This window comes from Aquarana catesbeiana, linkage group LG10, assembly GCF_042186555.1.
Source record: "Aquarana catesbeiana isolate 2022-GZ linkage group LG10, ASM4218655v1, whole genome shotgun sequence".
NCBI classification, from domain to species: domain Eukaryota; kingdom Metazoa; phylum Chordata; class Amphibia; order Anura; family Ranidae; genus Aquarana; species Aquarana catesbeiana.
In genome coordinates, this window is record NC_133333.1 from 261,700,158 (window position 1) to 261,720,951 (window position 20,794).

The 20,794-nt window shown below is 47.1% G+C and overlaps 1 protein-coding gene across 1 annotated transcript in view; it reads right to left on the reverse strand.

Moving 5' to 3' along the window:
• The window catches only part of LOC141111430 (uncharacterized), a 96,710-nt gene that overhangs the window by 17,362 nt on the left and 58,554 nt on the right, over positions 1 to 20,794 (reverse strand). Inside the window, exons 13-17 of the mRNA XM_073603728.1 lie at positions 20,501 to 20,568; positions 8,929 to 9,113; positions 5,513 to 5,678; positions 2,668 to 4,211; positions 1,415 to 1,539 (exon numbers count right to left, since the gene is read on the reverse strand). Of these exons, the coding sequence (XP_073459829.1) occupies positions 1,415 to 1,539; positions 2,668 to 4,211; positions 5,513 to 5,678; positions 8,929 to 9,113; positions 20,501 to 20,568 (2,088 nt within the window). The remainder of the gene's footprint in view (positions 1 to 1,414; positions 1,540 to 2,667; positions 4,212 to 5,512; positions 5,679 to 8,928; positions 9,114 to 20,500; positions 20,569 to 20,794) is intronic.

Below are 20,794 nucleotides of genomic sequence, written 5' to 3' on the forward strand. Positions count from 1 at the left end.
GCGGGATATTAAAGAGGAACTGCAGTCTGCTCACATCATTTGTAATACAAACAGCTTTGCCATTCTGAAGCTTCCCTCCAACCACTTTGCATATTATTTTATATATACTGGGATTCTGTATTGCCAAATATGCTGCAGAAATCTCCCTCCGCTGAGTCTGGCTGCAGCCATTGTAACTGTGGGCAGCTGAAGCTGCTGCCTGTTCACTTCCTGGATGTACCCAGACACACAGAGGCACGCCTCCAGCTCTGCAGATCTCATTGGCCAGCCTATGACTCCCCCCCCCCCTCCATTCCTGGAAAACTCTCAGGAGAGTGAGAGAGAGAGAGCTGTGCATGATGTCATAAGCCTAGGCCAGACAAGAAACAGGAAGTGGGCTGTATAAGGGATTTACTGGCAGAAAAAAAAAATGTTTAACTATCCAAAGTTAAAACAACAACAACATGGGGATAAGATTTAATAGATGGAAAGATGAAAAAATGACTGAAGTTCCTCATTAAGTTGTTTTGCCAGCAATATCAAATTTGACCACAAGATGGAGCCAGTGGTACATTTACTGTTTTTGCAGAAGCTAGAAACTGTTCACCTTTAACAAAAGTTCCCATCATTCTTCAGTCTAAGGAAGGGGAACAGGTGCATCCTGGGAGCTCAGACTCCATCTTAGAGACTGAACGAAGGAACCCGCTATCAGATCAAACATTGGACTAAAACTTACACCTCCTAAATGCAGCATCGCTGGTGAGAATTACTTATCGCCATCTACAGCCTTGCTTATTCATTGTATTTCTGTATACTTCATATACTGATTATATGTATCTGTATTTGTTTTTTCTCAATAGTTTCACCCCGCTCTATTTTGTTAATAAAGCTTCAAAATGACAGTCTGGCTTATTGCAGGGTAGGAGGGTTTAGCCGCATGTTGAGCTGCACACAGGGAAACGTGTAGTGGGGACAGAACACCCCCGATCACCAGGCATGGGTGAGAACTACATAGAACTACAAGTACTATAAATGTCTCTTGAATTCTCCTTTAAAGGGACCACAACCCAAATAGTGGGGAAATATATGTCCCATCCAGGACCCATCCCCCGACATCTTGTACAAGGGACACAGACGGAATTAGAAATCTAACAAGGGTTCTGCATTTCCTCCACTCTACTAAAGAAAAGCATTTTTCTCATTTCTGTCTGGGTCTCAGGGATTTCCTTTCACTTCCTGTCTGGTAAAATGTTGTCAGAAGAACAGGAAGTGAAGGTAAATCTCTTTAAATGAGTCCATGATAGCAGAAAAAAACAACATAACTCTTAATTCTTCTGCAGTTTGCTGAAAACTAGAAAAAAACATAAAAATACTAGAAAAATACGCTTTACAGCAACAGTACATCCCGTCCTAAAAATAATAATGCCGTACTTACAACATTCAGCAATTTCTTTTCAAGGTTTATGTAATCTGTGGACGATGGGTCTAATAATTCTTTTTGGAAGGGCGTTTGTAAGGAGATGACTACATAGACGTCTCTTTTTGGTGCACGTTGTTTATCTAGAAAATATGTAGAAGAGAGATAAGGATCGTATTTTATTGTACAGAGATACAAAGTAATGCAACAATTTGAATGGCTCCCCAAAGCGCTGAAGTGTGGTCATTGGTGTGTTGGGGTGTGATAGTTCTGCCTCAACAAAATGAATGGCCCGCCTCAACACAACGCACAGTAACACATAACATAGCATGCATTAACGCGCCAAGTAGCTTGAACCCGGCTTACCAGGGATCAAATCAGAAATGAAAACCTAACAGGGGCTCTAATCCTTCCCAGCTCTATCCAAAGCAAAGAAAAAGGGTTTGACTAAATCTAGCTTTAATAGCTCTTATTTCTTTAGTACTCATTAGCCAAGTTCCTCACTGTTTTCAGTCCAGCCCTATGTAGGAGGGTTGGCAGAGGACTCCCTAATTCGGCACCCCTGTAGAGTATAAAAACTAGCATGATTGGGCATAGAGGAGAAGTTAGTGAGCACTGCAGGATGGGACGGAGCAGGTTCTGGCTGTGTTTGCCCCTGTGGGACTGTTGAGGGCCTACTTCATTTACTATGTAGCCAGTGAGAGGCTGGGGAATACCTGCTAAGGGGCTGTGGCCCCTGAGGAAAGAATAGGGACAGGACAGGTATGACTCGCAAGTAGGAAAATGCTGAGGAACCGCCATTGGAGCCAAATCATGCCCCTGAAATGTCTTCCCGGAGATTTATAATACTTCTGTATTACCTCCATGAAGTTTGTTAAGTAAAAGATTGGATAACGCATCAGCTGGTGTTTCCTTCCTCTAAGGCCTATCCAACAATCTGCTTCTGCTAGGAGGATAATGTGCAAGCACGCGATGTGATGGTAACTGTACGTCAATATGCTTCCTATGGGAACAGAGATCCACCTAGACATGGAAACCGTAGATTTGGTCGGTCTGTGGTGCCAGTAAGATCACACTGTACCCGTATCGGGCTGCACCCGCTAACACCTACACATGTGCACCTAAACTGGCACCAACTCAAGCAATGGCTGATAATGAGCCCATACAGCTCTACATTGCACGTAGCATTCAATGTGAACGTAGTTTTAGGTTTTAAGCAAAATACAATGTGTGAATATTATTGAAAAAAATAATTGATTTCCACAACTTACCGATAGTGGCAGCAGTCTCATTATTTCCGTATTCACATTTGTTGCCTACGTAATCTTTATTACAAGTACAGGAACACACACCATTGACATAAGAACATTGCTGACTCTCATCACTTATACACGGTGCAGCTGTAGAACCCGTAACATGTGCAGACGTCTTCAGAGTGGTTGTAATTGTTGTGTTTGTAGTCATTGTGGCTCTAGATGTTGTAGTTGTAGTCTTTGTGGTTGAAGGTGTCGTGGTTGTAGTCGTTGGGCTAGTTACTGTAGATGTAGAGGAATGCTGTGTATTTGGGGTTCTGGAGGTTTGTGTTGAGGTGGAAGTAGTAACTAATGTTGATGTAGGCCCTGATAACGAAGTCTGGCTTGTTGCTGATGTTGTAGGACTGGACATTTCCAAGTGAGGGGTTGTAGAAGATTGCCTTGTGATGCTTGAGCTTGTCCTTTGAACGGTATTAGTTTGGAAAGGCGCAGAAGTTTGTAATGTGGCAATTGACCCTTTGGTAGTGCTTTGTGCTTGAGAAGTAGGAAGACCTGTATTAGTAGTCAACATAGTGGAAACTGTCCCTGAAGTTGGTTTTGTTGAGTGTGGTGCATTGGAGGAGGGGGAGGTCACCTCAGATGTAGATGGTCTTGAAGACAATACAGTTTCCTCATTTGTGTTCAATGATGTTGCATGGGTAGAAACCCCTGAGGTAGAAGGACTTTGAGATTCTGGAAGCAAAGATGTTGGCTGCTTTGTAGTTGTTGAGAAGTTTCTTAATGGTGTAGAGGTGACTTCCTGAAAGGGTGTTGTTGTCACTGAGACTGTGGACAATGCTGATGTTCTTTCTGTCTCAGGAGTAGTCGCAGTATTCGTGGCCAGTCTTGTAGAAGATACACTTGTAAGTGAGGAATGTAATTCAGTTGTGGCCGCTGTTGTAGGAATGATGCCGGTTTCTTTAGTTATGTTAGGAGAAATGTGTGTAGGCAATGTAGACAATGGCTGGGTGGTAGTAGATTGCTGAGCTGCATTTGATAGGCTTGTAGTAACATCATGGGCAGGCAACGTTGATTGACCCGGTGTGCTTTGCATTGTGACTTTTGCTATCCCGGTAGTTCCTGGTGTCTGATATGTGTTAGCTGAAGAACTGATGAGCTGCTTTGTAGTTTCTATCTCTGAAGTTGGCTGTGTGGATCCTGTTTGTGGCTGCCTCGTACTCTGAGGCTCAGATGGGTTTGGTGTAGATTTTGTAACTGTTGAAGATGATGTTTCTGAGGTCGTCATTATGGATACTCTGCTGGTTTCTCCAGTTATTTCAGGAGATGTCATTAGCGAAGAAACCACAGGAGTGGAAGCTCTCTCAGATGATGGTTCTGTAGAAGTGGAATGTTGTGCTGATGTAGAAAGGTTTGTCACTCCAACAGTGCTGGTCTCATGCTCAGATGTGCTCTGTACAGTGGTTGTGGTTGGCTCAGTTGTACCTTCGGTTTCATGTTGTGTTACAGTTGAGGGGGTTGTTGCAGGAGACTCACATCTCTCTCCTGTATATGAACTGTTGCATCTGTAAAATAAACCGTTAAATGAAAGTTTTGTGTGTATCAAAGTCTAAGGCATGTGTTTCACAGTTAAGTGGCCATTAAAGCAGTATACAGAGTGTGCAAAATATTCATAACCATGTAAGCAGGGGTTAGTACCCTTTTTATAGGGACCCTTCTCCTGAGAGGGTATTGAGAGTGGGGCTAGATTAGATTTTGGAGCCGGTGGAGCTTGGGGCACAGGGTGATGGAGAAAGGCTACCGCTAGTATATTGCCATGTAAGCTTTTGGCCTTAGGAAGTGAACCCTTTGGGGTAGGCTTGGGACAGGCTCTGTTGGAGAACCCACCAACAGGGACCTACAGTGTAGACCATGGTAGGGCAGGGTGGACATCCTATGTTAATGTTGGACTTGCACTGCACAGAATTATTGATGTTGGGACAGAACTGGTGGAGGTGAAGGCTGTGGTTTCCAAAAATTGTTCATTTTGCTTCTGCTACAGTAAAACCTGTAAAGGCTGAATGTGTGGGCATTTCTTATTTCTGGAGGTGGGCCTTAGGCCTGGAGGATATGGGTGATCAAAAATGGTGGATTTCTTCACATTAGAGGTGTGCGTGTACCATATCTTGTTTCTAAGCAGGAGGACAGTGGGAGGGGCCCTTGGCCAGTGTGGTCATTGTTGGTGGCAAATTGGGGCCCTGCTAACAAACAAAAGCGTTCAAAAATTGTAGAGTTTAGGACTCAGTAATCCGGTTATGGAGGCAGAGGGCACATGTCAAATGTACCTTTGAAATAAGTAAGCTGCCATTGTTGATTTGTTTTTGGAGGTGCAGACCCTGGAGATGTCATCCTGGTCCTGGCTTTACAACTTAGTGGCTTAATAATTTGGAAGAAGTATACAGGATTAGAGGTCAGACTTTTCAGATTTCACCAGCTACATGTTGGCCAGTGACTTAAATAGTGGTAAAGCCAGTATGAGGATGAAAACCCTACAGACTGCACTCTTACAAAGAGTAAGCAGTGACAATTTCCATAGAATTATCTTACCAGGTTCAGTGTAATAACTAAAGAAAAGGCTCATTTTCAAGGAAATTGCTCTGGCAAGTGGCAACCCAATCTAATGTACTGCCATTCCACCCATAACTGATAAATAACATTTGGCAGATTTTGGCAGACACCTTTTATGTCTCTAGGGGACTCTGCACTGGGTTCTCAAATGTTATTATAACACTTTGTGGATATTACAATTTCCTCTTAGAAGTAAACAATATATGTTGACTAATTACATTTGCCCAATAAAAAATAGAAATGAGGTGAAAATACTTACACGCACACAGGTCCTTTCTCTTGGTTATAGCAGGTGCCGTTATTATAGCAGTACTCAGGATTCTGAGCACATGGTCCGATACACGTGCAAGATTCATTTCCACAGCTAAGATTGTAACCCGAAAAATTCAGATTGCAGGTCATGTACTCTTTAAGCTGTGCTACATCTGAAATGGGGGAAATGACATATATGGACATATTAATAATGATAACATTTTATAATTCAGCATATTGGTTCTTTCTGCACAGAAAATGTTGACCAATTTGGTCTCAATCACGTTCTTCTACTAGTGGCTCTATATATGGCCTTGGGAAGAGTGGAGTCTGAGCTGAGGACGAGGCTGCAGAGAGCACTCAGAGACCAAGCTTTCCAGTATTCTAATATGATGCCAAAGATATTTCTATAAGATGTATGTGTGTGTGAGGTTATCTCAGATGGCTTCCAGGTGGTTGCATGAAATGGGTGGTCACCAACCTCCCATTGTCTCTTCCACATACCTCAGGAATGAGTACGGTAATGGAGGTCACATGCTCTGGAGCTTCTCCACCACACCTTTCAGTCATTGGAATTTTTGTATAGTAATTGGAGAAAGAACCCATGTGACCCCGCCGCAGTCAGCCTATGTGTTCAAGAGGAAGCAGCTGCTTGGCTGCCACCATGGCATGAAGGAGATGGGACATAGTATTACAATGGGGACATGAAGGGTTCATCCACTCTGGACCCTCCCTAGACACCTTACATCTGGGAAAAGAAAAAACGCTTGATGCTGGTAAAAGTGTGTACCGTGTTTAGCAACATCAATTGCTTGGACGTTAATTCATTTCATTGGCCAGAATAAATTGGCCATTGAAATGAATTAACACTCAAGTGCTAAACACGCCTAGCGTTAACGCGCAATTAGAGGTGTTTCTACGCGTTTTTCCTGCGTCAAGCATCTTTCTGCCAAAACTCTCCCCTCCTAAATGCACTTCTTCTGCATTCAGGAGAGGAGCAGTTACTGCCTGTAAACGCTGCTTCTCCTAAACTCTGGTAAATGCCCGTGTGTCTGCATGGACTCATAGGCTTTTATTGAGTCACCAAAAAAATTACAGCTTCTTCTCACAAAGCAAGTCTACTGACTGTATGCATGTCAAAATGTAAAAGTCCAATGACTTCAAGATACACAATACGTGTCATAGCCCTCTCCTCTTCTGGGAGTGTCTGTGCTGGTCCAGCTCCTCCACTCCTCCCCTCATCTCCCTTCTCCCTCACCTTTCGTATAATTGATTAGCAATGTGTCTCTGAACCTGCTATAAAATGTGACCACTCCAGGAACAGACAATTCTTTATCATAGCCCTCTTCTCTTCTGGGAGGGTCTAATTCAGGGGTGGCCGGTCCATTAAGGGCGCTGCGGTGCCACCCCCCTAGTTTGCATGCAAGATGCATGCGGGGCACCGGACTCATATGTTTGTATGAGGTTTTTTTTTTCCAAGCACATGATTAGAGCCTGAGGCTCTAATTGGCTTGAAAAGGGTTGGGCTCGGAGTGCAGAGCACTGCGCCCCGAACCCACCCACTTGTGACAAAAGCAAATCAATTTTCGCTATTGTCTTCCGGCTTCTTCTCCTGGCCAATCAGGACATGAGGCAGATCAGGTTGGCCAGGAGGAGAAGCCGTGGAAGCAGCAGGGGGGACGTGCTGTGGAGCGAGTGCAAGGACCGTGGATTGGTGAGGGCAAGGACTGTGGTATTGGTGAGTGTGGTAGTCGTGGAGTGGTAAATGTGGGGATCGTGGAGGGGTGAGTGCGGGGACCGTGGATTGGTGTGTGGGGGGGCTGTGGAGTGGTAAATGTGGGGACCGTGGAGCGGTGAGTGCAAGGACCGTGGAGGGGTGAGTGCGGGGGCCGTGGATCAGTGAGTGCGTGGACCATAGATCGGTGAGTGCGGGGACCGTGGAGGGGTGAGTGAGAGGACCGTGGAGCGATTAATGCGGGGACCGTGGAGGGGTGAGTGCAAGGACTGTGGATCGGTGAGTGCGAAGACCGTGGATCAGTGAGTGCGAGGACTAAGGTAAGTGTGGGGGCCGTGGAGTGGTAAATGTGGGGACCGTAGAGCGGTGAGTGCAAGGACCGTGGAGGGGTGAGTGCGGTTTCCGTGGATCAGTGAGTGCGAGGACTGTGGATCGGTGAGTGCGGGGACCGTGGAGGGGTGAGTGAGAGGACCGTGGAGCGGTAAGTGCGAGGACCGTGGAGCGATGAATGCGGGGACCATGAAGGGGTGAGTGCGAGGACCGTGGATCGGTGAGTGCGTGGATCGGTGAGTGCGAGGACCGTGGAGCGGTGAGTGCGAGGACCGTGGATCGGTGAGTGCGAGGACTGTGGATCGGTGAGTGCGAGGACCGTGGAGGGGTGAGTGTGAGGAAGCAGCTGAGGAAGCAGCAGGGGGACCGTGCTGTGGAGCAGTGAGTGCAAGGACTGTGGTATTGGTGAGTGTGGGGGCCATGGAGTGGTAAATTTGGGGACCGTGGAGGGGTGAGTGTGGGGACCGTGGATCATGAGTGTGGGGGCCACGGAGTGGTAAATGTGAGGAACGTGGAGCGGTGAGTGCAAGGACTGTGGAGGGGTGAGTACGAGGACCGTGGATCGGTGAGTGCGAGGACCGTGGATCGGTGAGTGAGAGGACCGTGGAGGGGTGAGTGCGGGGACTGTGGAGCGGTGAGTGCGGGGGCCGTGGAGTGGTGAGTGCGGGGACCGTGGAGCGGTGAGTGCGAGGACCGTGGAGGGGTGAGTGCGAGGACCGTGGATCGGTGAGTGCGAGGACCGTGGAGCAATGAGTGCGGGGACCGTGGAGGGGTGAGTGCGAGGACCGTGGATCGGTGAGTGCGGGGGCCGTGGAGTGGTAAATGTGGGGACTGTGGATCGGTGAGTGCGAGGACTGTGAAGCACTGAGTGTGAGGACCATGGAGGAGTGAGTGCAGGGACCATGGAGGGGTCCGTGGGGGAGGTGTGGGGACCGTGGAGGGGTCCGTGGGGGAGGTGTGGGGACCGTGGAGCGACGAGTGTTGCCCTGGGGGGTTTGTTTGCCGCCCCCCCAAAAAAGTTTAGCACCGGCCACCACTGGTCTAATTATTGTCTGTGCTGGTCCAGCTCCTCCACACCTCCCCTCACCTCCGTACATAACCTTTTATGTAGCTGCCACTTGCGTCTGCTGACATCTCATCCATGATGACGTCAGCCGGCCGCAGTCTTGGTGTTTTTGGATGTCCACAGAAGGGGGGACGGGGATATTACAGGAAATAACATGAATAAAACACATTCTATGCACATATCATCTTATAGGAGGATGGTTGATGAAATGAATGGCTTGATGACGGGGTCTCTGATTCCTGTACACATCTTTCCATTAAATAATGAGGAATATTAAAGCTTTAAAGCTCACCCAATACGGGAGAAGAGTCGGAAGTCACATTCAGGACGGTCGCCGTGGCGTTCAGGTCTGTCGGGTCGATATAAGAAAATTCTTCTATAACATCATCTGTCAGATTGTAGTTGATATAATTGATTCCCGTCTGATTATTGGGGTAACTGTAGATCCCGGAGGTGTTCACTATGATGCTCCCTTTACTGAAGAGAGATAAGAATTAGCAAATGTTACAGGAAAGAAGAACATATGATAATAGATTTATTATTATAGTAATATGTGACAATGGACAGTTGTTTAATTTTTGGATTACAATTTCTATAAGGGTTTCTTTCTATTTCGGTCAGTGACCCCATTGGGGAGATTTTTCTCACTTCCTGCCCATCGCTCCAAGTCCTAAACTTAAGAAGGAGCTCATCCAGCTCAGTAAGTACAGCAAGGATAAAATACAAACCCGTTCTCCATGCAAGTCATTCCATGATATTCAATGAAAATAACCAACTTTGTCCCTTCCATAAGCCACGCCCTGCTGATGCATTTTACCCCCATTGGGCCTGTATGAATAAGCCCGATTGGGGTGAAACGCGTAAAAGGGGGCACAGATTACGGCAGGAACTGTGTTGCAGTTAGCTACTTTTATTAAATCTAATGGGATTGTGGGAAGGCGCAGCATGGTGCGGCGGCAGTAATCACAGAGAACAGAACTTGTATTAATGCAGAATCCGGTATTTTCAAACAAACCGGCAGGAATGTCATGGTTATACAATAGAGTTTCGTCTGTCAGCTTACCTGTCTCCATGTGTTCATCTCTAAAGACCAGCTGACTCTCACATGACTGCTTTTATAAACTCTCCTCTAGCATGGCTCCACCCCAGCTTCTATCAGAGAACTCTATATTGACCTCTGCACTGCAGGCCAGCCCTGCTGATCAACCTTTGTGTGTTTTGGCTTCCTGTTCCTGCCTGCCGTGTGCTCTACGTTTGTGTCTGTTACCGACCTTGGCGTGTTCTCAACTCTTCCTGTCTGCTCGTGACCCTGACCTTTGGCATGTCCCCGACTATCCCTGTTTGCCTGTGACCCTGAACCTTGGCGTGAACTCTGTTGTCCTTGTCTGCTTGTGGCCCTGACCTTGACTTAATCCCTTACTAACCCTATCCTCCTGTTGCCTACTGTGGGTGTGAGCTGGGGGACCCTGGGGGTCGCGACCTGGAGCTAGTTGCAGCCCAGTCCATCCTCACCACTAGAGGCTCTGGTGAACACCTGCTGGCTCTTAGACTCCGCGCCCCGGGGAATCCTACGCTCTAACCCCGGCGGGATCCGTGTTGGTGTTCCAGCGGCCCTGCCTTCCTTAAACCCGGACTCCCATCTGCAGCAGTCAGCCGTAGGGTCCACTGCCTTGTGGTGCACTCCTGATCCCAACGGTGTGCATCTGTCACCCAGCCTCTAGGTGACCTGACAGTTTGATCAGCCATGGACCCGGCTAACATGCTGCTTCCTGCAGCCGATCCATTACAGGGCATAGTTCGCAGACTCAAGACCCAGGAATCTAATCAGACTCTGGTGATGCGATTCCTTCAGGATCTGGCTTCCCGCTTTGAGCAGCTCCAGGCCTCCTTGGGAAACCCGAACTTACAGCCTCAAGTATAATCAGCAGCTGCACCTATCGCACCAGTCGCAGCCACACATTCATATTTACTGCCAGCTCCGTCCCGTTTCTCTGGGGATTCCAAGTCCTGCAGGGGCTTCCTCAGCCAATGCACCATTCATTTTGAGCTCCAGCCTCAAAACTTTCTGTCTGATCGGGCTAAGGTAGCCTATATCATTTCCCTCCTCTCTGGTGAAGCTTTAGCTTGGGCTGCCCCCCTGTGGGAGAAGAATGACCCGGTGGTTTCCAGCCTGTGCGACTTCTTGAAGCTGTTTCGTAATATATTCAAGGAGCCAGCTCGGGTTTCTTCAGCGGCTAGTGCCCTTTTATACCTTCGCCAAGAATCTTGTCCAGTGGGACAATATGTGCTTCAGTTCCGTATCCTCACAGCTGAATTGAGCTGCAACAATGAGGCTCTGGTCGCAACCTTTTTACATGGCCTCTCTGACCGAAGGACGAATTAGCAGGAAGAGCCATCCCCGCCGGTCTGGACGATGTAATTTCCTTGTGCAATCAGATTGACATTCCTTTCCAGGAGAGGTCCCTAGAAAAAAGATGCCAGCACCCCCTAGGTCCTAGTCAGCCAGAACTCTTCCCCCGTCGCCCTGTGGAACATCCTCTGCCTGCTGAGGAACCTATGCACCTGGGCCGGACCAGACTAACCCCCCGAAGAATGTGCTAGACGCAGAACTCTGGACTTGTGTCTTTATTGTGGGGGCAAGGGTCATTTTCGTGACTCCTGCTCGCTTCGTCTGGGAAACGCTCGGGTCTAATACATTTAGAAGGTGGAGTATTGGACCCAGAAACATCACCTTCTCGTCTTCTTCTTCCGGTGTTCCTTCATGTAGGCCCTTCTCCCCAATCGGTCCTAGCATATCTGGACTCCGGGGCTGCCGGCAATTTTATGGACTGGAGAACTGCTTCTTCTATGAAGCTTACCCTTTCTCCCCTCGCTACACCACTGGTAGTCTCGGCAATTGATGGCACTGTGCTCCCAGGGGGCCCTATCCCTTTCCAGACGCTACCTATTAGGATGTCGGTAGGGATACTCCACCAGGAGTGGATTTCCTTCCTCATTCTACCCAAGGCCTCTACCCCCATTGTATTGGGCCTTCCTTGGCTACAGCTCCACTCTCCGGACTGGTCTCTGGGAAGATCCTGGCTTGGGGTCCTTCGTGTTTCTCGTCCTGTCTTGGGGTGGCCCCCAAGGAGAGACTTCCCATTGCTACCACATCCGTATCTTCTGATCTTCCCGCGGCATACAGCGATTACCGGGATGTGTTCTGTAAGAAGTCTGCTGAGGTGCTTCCTCCCCACAGATCTTTTGACTGTGCCATTGACCTTGTCCCTGAAGCAACTCTGCCCAGGGGTCGTGTGACGGGAGGGCCCGTGGAACTCAGAATCCCTTGGAAAGTAGGGGATGTCCTTGTTTCAGCTCCCCATATACCTCTTATGTCTAAGTCACCCTGTGCTATCCTAGCACAGGGTGAGTGAGAAAATATATCTTGGACTACTTAAAATGGGACAGTAATATTTGTCCACAATATCTCCCAGGATGTATGTAGAGACTATTATTGGTTTGTTTGATTCTGAACTCAACCTGTTAATTGAGTGAGCTGATCACATTAGCCTCCAGGATTGGCTAGGAGACGAACTGTTGATGACTAGGCTGAGGAGGAGCGGGGAGATTGTTGTTTGTATTGTTAATTGTAATTAGCTCCAGCTATTGTGTTTATACTACTATGTGAAGCTCGGTGCCCACAAGTCTGTGTCCTACAGGTCATGTCTCTAAATCATCTGGTCTAGATAAATTTTTTAGTAAATTAGCTCATGTTAATTAGGTTAGCTTTGAGTCAGCCTGCTGTATAAATTTGTGTGAGATCTCAAATAAAGAGTTAGTCCTGATGTACTCCAAGACTGGTGTTGTCTAGTTCTTGGGGGTTCCTATAGCCAGATCCATTGGACTAGTGTTCCAAAACTTAGGAATCAGCATACTGACGGAGGCACTCAAGCGGAGTGTGGGACGTTCTGTGACATTGGTGGCAAGCAGCGGGAAGCTTCCTGCAGTCTGGGAAATCTAAACCTCCACCTGGATCCAAAATCAGGATAGCAGACTTCAGTCACCCCAGCGGAGATATGGACCTGGCATCAGAGTTCCCGGGGCTGCTGCGGATCATCCTTTCAACATACACCAGGACTGTGTCTGAGGATGAATACCTGGAGCTTAGGCAGCAAATTCGGGTGGAGCTCTGGATTGGAGCCCTCCAGCTCGCTGGTATAAAACAGGGCAAGTGCTTTCCAACCCAAGAGCAATGGGCCAGTAACCAACGGGCATTGCGGATGGCATTCCTGGGAGAGCGGCCCCAGGAGCAATGGGTGACTGAGTTGGACAGGCTGGTCCAGCAGGAGATAGAGCTAGACAATCATTATCGGGCTCTGCAATGGCACGCAGAGGAGGGATATTTAGGGGAGACAACAGAATGCTCTCCGGAGGGATATGACTTTGGAGGCCCTGGATTGCTGTGGGAGAGCCTTACAGATCATTTTATGTTTGGCGATGAAGGGAAGCCTACCCTTGAGGACCTGCAAGAATATAGAGAGGCTATGCTCGGTCTTGCAGGGGTCTCAGAGCTCAAACCTGATCTGGACCATTTGCTAAGGAAGGAACAGCATCTGGAAAGGGCATACAGGAAACTGCTAGAACACGTTCAGCAGCATGCCAGAGAATCGGCAATGGAAAATCTGAAGATTGCCGTCCCCAAACCTGAAGTGCTGACCACAGGGCAGAGCTCTGCTAACCTCTGCCCAGAAATGATAGTATCTTCTGGGTTCCATGGTCAGGAGATGGTGAACCTCTATCCCCAGACACCAGTTACAGAGATAGGGGATTTAATCGACTTTTCTGCTGAGGAAGAACAACCTGATGAGCCTCCAGCAGAAGAGCTGGTATTAGGGACAAACTTCACTGTGCTTTGCCCAGCACCAACAGCAGTATCTGTGGAGTTACAACAAACTTCTCCAGCTGAAGATCTGGTAACTGAACAGAGGGTCCAAGAACTGTGCCCCACACTTTTGCAATTCCAGAGACTGGGGATTTAATAGACGTTTGTGTAGAGGAGGAACCGCCTAGCAAACCCCCAGCAGAAGTGCTGGCAACCGGACAGAGGGTCCAAGACCTCTGCCCCACACCTGTGGCAGTTTCGGAGGCCCAGGGTGAGAAGGTGGCAATCACTTCCCAGCAGCAGATACAGGGGGAGAAGGGAGAGGAGGTGTGTGTTGTTCCTCCCCAACAGTTGGCCAGGGTGGAGGAAGCGACCTTCCCTCCCCAACAGCATGACAGAGTGAGCCCAGTCACCCTGTCTTCTCTCCAGCGGCAGAAAGGACTTCAGGGAGAAGGGCCAGTCCAGGCCTCTCCCCAGCAGCAGATATGTTCTCTGAGAGAGGCAGAGGTTGGCTGGGTGAGTAATGCTTTGTTTGGAACAATTTATTTGGGGTACTGTGTGGGTACAGGCATTAGAGGACTGGAACTACTTACTAACTTCGGAGTCAACCCGTCTGGGGTCTCCTCCTGTGTTAGTCTTCTGTCGAAAGGGGAGAGATGTGACGAGAGGTCCCATGGAACTCAGAATCCCTTGGAAAGTAGGGGATGTCCTTGTTTCAGCTCCCCATATACCTCTTATGTCCAAGTCACCCTGTGCTATCATGGCACAGGGTGAGTGAGAAAATATATCTTGGACTACTTAAAATGGGACAGTAATATTTGTCCACAATATCTCCCAGGATGTATGTAGAGACTATTATTGGTTTGTTTGATTCTGAACTCAACCTGTTAAACAGTTCAATCTCTGTATTTGCAGACGATACTAAGCTAAGCAGGGCAATAACTTCTCCGCAGGATGTGGAAATCTTGCAAAAAGACCTGAACAAATTAATGGGGTTGGCGACTACATGGCAAATGAGGTTCAATGTAGAAAAATGTAAAATAATGCATTTGGGTGGCAAAAATATGAATGCAATCTATAGATTGGGGGGAGAACCTCTGGGGGAATCTAGGATAGAAAAGGACCTGGGGGTCCTAGTAGATGATAGGCTCAGCAATGGCATGCAATGCCAAGCTGCTGCTAATAAGGCAAACAGAATATTGGCATGTATTAAAAGGGGGATCAACTCCAGAGATAAAACGATAATTCTCCCGCTCTACAAGACTCTGGTCCGGCCGCACCTGGAGTATGCTGTCCAGTTCTGGGCACAAGTCCTCAGGAAGGATGTACTGGAAATGGAGCGAGTACAAAGATGGGCAACAAAGCTAATAAAGGGTCTGGAGGATCTTAGTTATGAGGAAAGGTTGTGAGCTCTGAACTTATTCTCTCTGGAGAAGAGACGCTTGAGAGGGGATATGATTTCAATTTACAAATACTGTACTGGTGACCCCACAATAGGGATAAAACTTTTTCGAAGAAGAGAGTTTAATAAGACTCGGGGCCACTCATTAAAATTAGAAGAAAAGAGGTTTAACCTTAAACTACATAGAGGGTTCTTTACTGTAAGAGCGGCAAGGATGTGGAATTCCCTTCCACAGGCGGTGGTCTCAGCGGGGAGCATTGATAGCTTCAAGAAACTATTAGATAATCACCTGAATGACCGCAACATACAGGGATATGTAAGGTAATACTGACACATAATCACACACATAGGTTGGACTTGATGGACGTGTGTCTTTTTTCAACCTCACCTACTATGTAACTATGGAACTATGTAACTATGTAATTGAGTGAGCTGATCACATTAGCCTCCAGGACTGGCTAGGAGACGAACTGTTGATGACTAGGCTGAGGAGGGGGGAGATTGTTGTTTGTATTGTTAATTGTAATTAGCTATTGTGTTTATACTACTGTGTGAAGCTCGGTGCCCACAAGTCTGTGTCCTACAGGTCATGTCTCTGAGTCATCTGGTCTGGGTAAATTTTTTAGTAAATTAGCTCATGTTAATTAGGTTAGCTTTGAGTCATCCTGCTGTATAAATTTGTGTGAGATCTCAAATAAAGAGTTAGTCCTGATGTACTCCAAGACTGGTGTTGTCTAGTTCTTGGGGGTTCCTATAGCCAGATCCATTGGACTCGTGTTCCAAAACTTAGGAAGCAGTATACTGACGGAAGCACTCAAGCGGAGTGTGGGACGTTCCGTGACAGGTCGTAACTACCCTCTGTCCATTCCAGAGACCCAGGCCATGTCTGAATATGTCGCAGAGAATCTGGAGAAAGGTTTCATCTGGAAATCCTCGTCGCCTGCAGGAGCAGGGTTCTTTTTCGTTGCTAAAAAGGATGGTACCCTCAGACCCTGCATCGACTATCGAGGGTTAAACGCAGTGACTATCAAAAACCAATACCCCTTACCTCTAATATCTGAGCTATTCGACAGGTTGAAGGGGGCTTCCATTTTCATCAAGTTGGATCTCAGAGGTGTATACAATCTCATTAGAATATGGGAAGGTGACGAATGGAAGACTGCGTTTAACACTAGGGACGGGCATTACGAATACCTGGTTATGCCTTTTGGTTTGTGTAATGCTCCAGCTGTGTTCCAGAACTTTGTCAATGAAATCTTCAGGGATCTACTGTACCAGTTCCTTGTCATCTGTCTGGATGACATTCTCATCTTTTCCGAAAATCTGCTTGCTCAGAGAAACCATGTCCACACCGTACTTCAGCGCCTTAGAGAGAATAATCTCTATGCCGAGCTGGAGAAATGTTCCTTTGAATGTCCTGAGGTCCTGTTTCTGGGATGTTTTGTTTCTAGTTTGGGTCTTCACATGGATCCCGGAAAGATCTCGGCCATTACCAACTGGCCCCTTCCTGCTAGCCTCAAGGCCACACAGCGCTTCCTTGGCTTCACAAATTATTATAGGCAGTTCATAAGGAATTACTCTTCCATTGCCGCGCCTATTATCGCTTTAACCAAGAAGGGTGCGAATGCCAAAGACTGGCCTCCTGAGGCTGTCTCTGCGTTTCACGATCTGAAACAGGCCTTTGTTTCTGGACCTCTCTTGAGGAGACCAAATCCTGGGGACCCATTTTTTATTGAAGTAGACGCTTCTTCGATGGGGTGGGAGTTGTGCTTCTTCAGTTCTTTGAGAAGAGACGTCAACCATGTGCATTCTTCTCTAAAAATTTTGCTCAGGCAGAGGGAAATTATGCCATTGGTGATCGGGAACTTCTCGCAATTAAATTGGCGTTGGAAGAGTGGCGTCATCTCTTGGAGGGTTCCCCTCACTCCATTACGATCTTTACTGATCACAAGAATCTACACTACCTACAGAATGCTAAATGTCTGAACCCCAGACAGGCCAAGTGGAGTCTCTTCTTTTCTCGTTTTAAATTCACGATTACGTACAAACCTGGTTCCTGCAACGGTCGGGCTGATGCACTCTCTAGGTCATTTGACACTTTGGATGAGGAGTCCACCCCTGATCCTGAGCCGATCATTCCGACCTCATGCATTGTTGCCCATTCTACCACCCTGGAATCAAAAATTCCTCCAAGACCTTTGTTCCCACAGAGCTAAGAGCTAAGATCCTTCGTTGGGGACATGATTCCAAGGTCGTCTCTACTGGTGGCCTAATCTCCGCTCGGATGTTAAAGATTACGTTAAGGCTTGTCAGGTCTGTGCTCAAATCTTCCACACAAGCCCCTGCTGGTCTTCTCATGCCCTTGCCCATTCCTAAGGAGCCCTGGTCTCACATCGCCATGGATTTTATCACCGATCTTCCACTGTCGGAGAATAATACGGCCATTTGGGTGGTAATCGATCGGTTCTCCAATATGGCTCATTTTGTTCCTCTTCCTGGTCTCCCTTCTGCCCCTGCCTTGGTTCCCATTTTTGTACGAGAGATTTTCCGCCTTCATAGTGTTCCTTCCCATGTCGTTTCGCACAGGGGTGTTCAGTTTACGTCCCGTTTTTGGAGAGCCTTTTGCAAGTCCCTCAACATTACCTTGGATTTTACCTCTTCCTACCATCCCCAATCCAATGGCCAGACTGAGAGGGTTAATCAGGAGTTGGAGGTCTTTCTCTGTACCTTGGTCTCGGCTCATCACGATGATTGGGCATCACTACTCCTGTGGGCAGAGTTCTCCCATAATAATTATGTCAACGTCAGTTCTCAGAAAACACCCTTTATCACTGTTTATGGAAGACATCCTCAATTCCCTCTTCCTATGACCTGTTCTTCTGACATTCCAGCCTTGGCTACTGTTCAGGAATCATTCAATTCCATGTGGGCTGACGTTCATGATTCCCTCCAGAAAGCTGCCAACAGATTCAAGAGTTTTGCTGACCGTCGCAGGCGTAAGCTGCCTTCTCTTCAGCCAGGAGACAAAGTCTGTCTCTCCACCAGGAACATCAAACTCCGGATTCCTTCTCTCAAATTTGCCCCAAGATTCATTGGTCCGTACACCATAACTTCTAAACTGAATCCAGTTTGTTTCAAGCTCCAGATTCCCAAAAGCCTCAAAATCTCTAACTCCTTCCATGTTGCCCTTCTAAAGCCTTTAGTCCTCAATAAGTTCTCTCGTCCTCTATCTACCGCAGTGCCGGTCTCTGAGGGTAATCAGGAATATGAGGTTAGCCAAATTTTGCATTCCAGTACCTCGTGCATTGGAAGGGGTTTGGTCCTGAGGAGAGGTCGTTGGATCAAGGCTTCTGAGGTCTTTGCACCTTGTCTGTTGAGGAAGTTTCATTTGAAGTTCCCCTCTAAACCTGGTCCCAGGCGGGGAAGGGGGAGGCTTCGTAAGAGGAGGGGTACTGTCATGATTATGCAATAGAGTTTTGTCTGTCAGCTTACCTATCTCCATGTGTTCATCTCTAAAGACCAGCGTGTCCCCGACTATCCCTGTTTGCCCGTGACCCTGAACCTTGGTGTGAACTCTGTTGTTCTTGTCTGCTTGTGGCCCTGACCTTGGCTTATTCCCCTACTATCCCTATCCTCCTGTTGCCTACTGTGGGTGTGAGCTGGGGGACCCTGGGGGTCTCGATCTGGAGCCAGTTGCAGCCCAGTCCATCCTCACCACTAGAGGCTCTGGTGAACACCTGCTGGCTCTTAGACTCCGTGCCCCAGGGAATCTTATGCTCTAACCCCGGTGGGATCCGTGTTGGTGTTCCAGCGGTCCTGCCTTCCTTATACCCAGACTCCCATCTGCAGCAGTACGCCGTAGGGTCCACTACCTTGCGGCGCACTCCTGATCCCAACGGTGTGCATTTGTCACCTAGCCTCAAGGTGACCTGACAAGGAAGGCACCCAACTGGGACCACTAATGGCAAAACCGGCAACGTGTAGCAGAGCAGGTCTCAGATGTGCCGACAGAGTCTGTCTTGAGAGGCGGAATGCAGGATGGCCGGTCCGAGCTCAAGTTGGGAGATCTCCAGAAGGATGGAGATCTCCAGAAGGACTTCTCCCTGCTGCTAATCACTGTCCCTTTAAGACAGGTGATCTGTCCCTACCCTACACAAATGCAAAATGCGTGCCAGACAAAGGAGCCAGAGCCTGACCCAAGAAATTATACTGCACCTACCTACAGGATGACTTTCATGGAGTGCGGTTTTGTACTCTTCCCCACTTTACTGATATGGAGTCCTGTTTTTGTAGTGATCCCCCCTGGAAAGATGTCCAATCACTTCCTTTCTTTACAGGAAGAGATGGAGAAATCACCCCAACAGGGACACAGATGGCAATAAAAAAAGGAAACCACCCCCTGCTCCTCTATCCAAGATTAGAGAAACCGCTGTCACTGGAGTTGGGCTAAAAGACATGGAACACATCAGGGTGTCGGCTTATTACAATGTAACCTTAAGAGGGAAGTGATGGCAGCTGAATGATAAATCATTACAGAGCAAAGAGGCATTTATTAGATTTATGGAGCAAAATAAAAGTAATGACACCTCAGATCATCCGCATCCCATAATAATGTTCCATTCAGCCCATTGATCTCCCCGGAGGTTATATTGATATTTATTAGAGCCCATTGATCTCCCTGGAAATGATATTGATATTTATTAGAGCCCATTGATCTCCCTGGAGGTTATATTGATATTTCTTAGAGCCCATTGATCTCCCCGGAGGTTATATTGATATTTATTAGAGCCCATTGATCTCCCCGGAGGTTATATTGATATTTATTAGAGCCCATTGATCTCCCCGGAGGTTATATTGATATTTATTGGAGCCCATTGATCTCCCCGGAGGTTATATTGATATTTATTAGAGCCCATTGATCTCCCCGGAGGTTATATTGATATTTATTGGAGCCCATTGATCTCCCCGGAGGTTATATTGATATTTATTAGAGCCCATTGATCTCCCCGGAGGTTATATTGATATTTATTAGAGCCCATTGATCTCCCTGGAGGTTATATTGATATTTATTAGAGCCCATTGATCTCCCTGGAGGCTATATGTATATTTATTAGAGCCCATTGATCTCCCCGGAGGTTATATTGATATTTATTAGAGCCCATTGATCTCCCTGGAAATGATATTGATATTTATTAGAGCCCATTGATCTCCCTGGAGGCTATATGTATATTTATTAGAGCCCATTGATCTCTCCGGAGGTTATATTGATATTTCTTAGAGCCCATTGATGTCCCCGGAGGTTATATTGATATTTATTAGAGCCCATTGATCTCCCCGGAGGTTATATTGATATTTATTAGAGCCCATTGATCTCCTCGAAGGTTTTATTGATATTTATTAGAGCCCATTGATCTCCCTGGAGGTTATATTGATATTTATTAGAGCCCATTGATCTCCCCGGAGGTTATATTGACATTTATTAGAGCCCATTGATCTCTCCGGAGGTTATATTGATATTTATTAGAGCCCATTGATCTCTCCTGACCTTCAGACCCAGAAATCAGAGACTGCAGGTAAGTGTGCTATAAATCTGGGAAGTACCTGAATCCATGGACTACCATCCCCACGTAGTATGTTGGAGCCACCTTCTTGTATTTTCCATTGAATTCCTAAAACAAACCAGAGATGAAGAGTTAAAGTATGTGAACCCCAACCATCAACACCTCTTTTTTTTACAGTTAAAAAACACCTTTTATCTAAAGCTATTACCAGTTTTAAAGTTACAATGTAACAAAAAACAGAGACAAACAGTAACACAAATTATAGCCAACAAACAGAAAATAGTATGGAAAGAAGTCCAAAATCTGTATAGTCCTCACAGAAACCATAGATCAA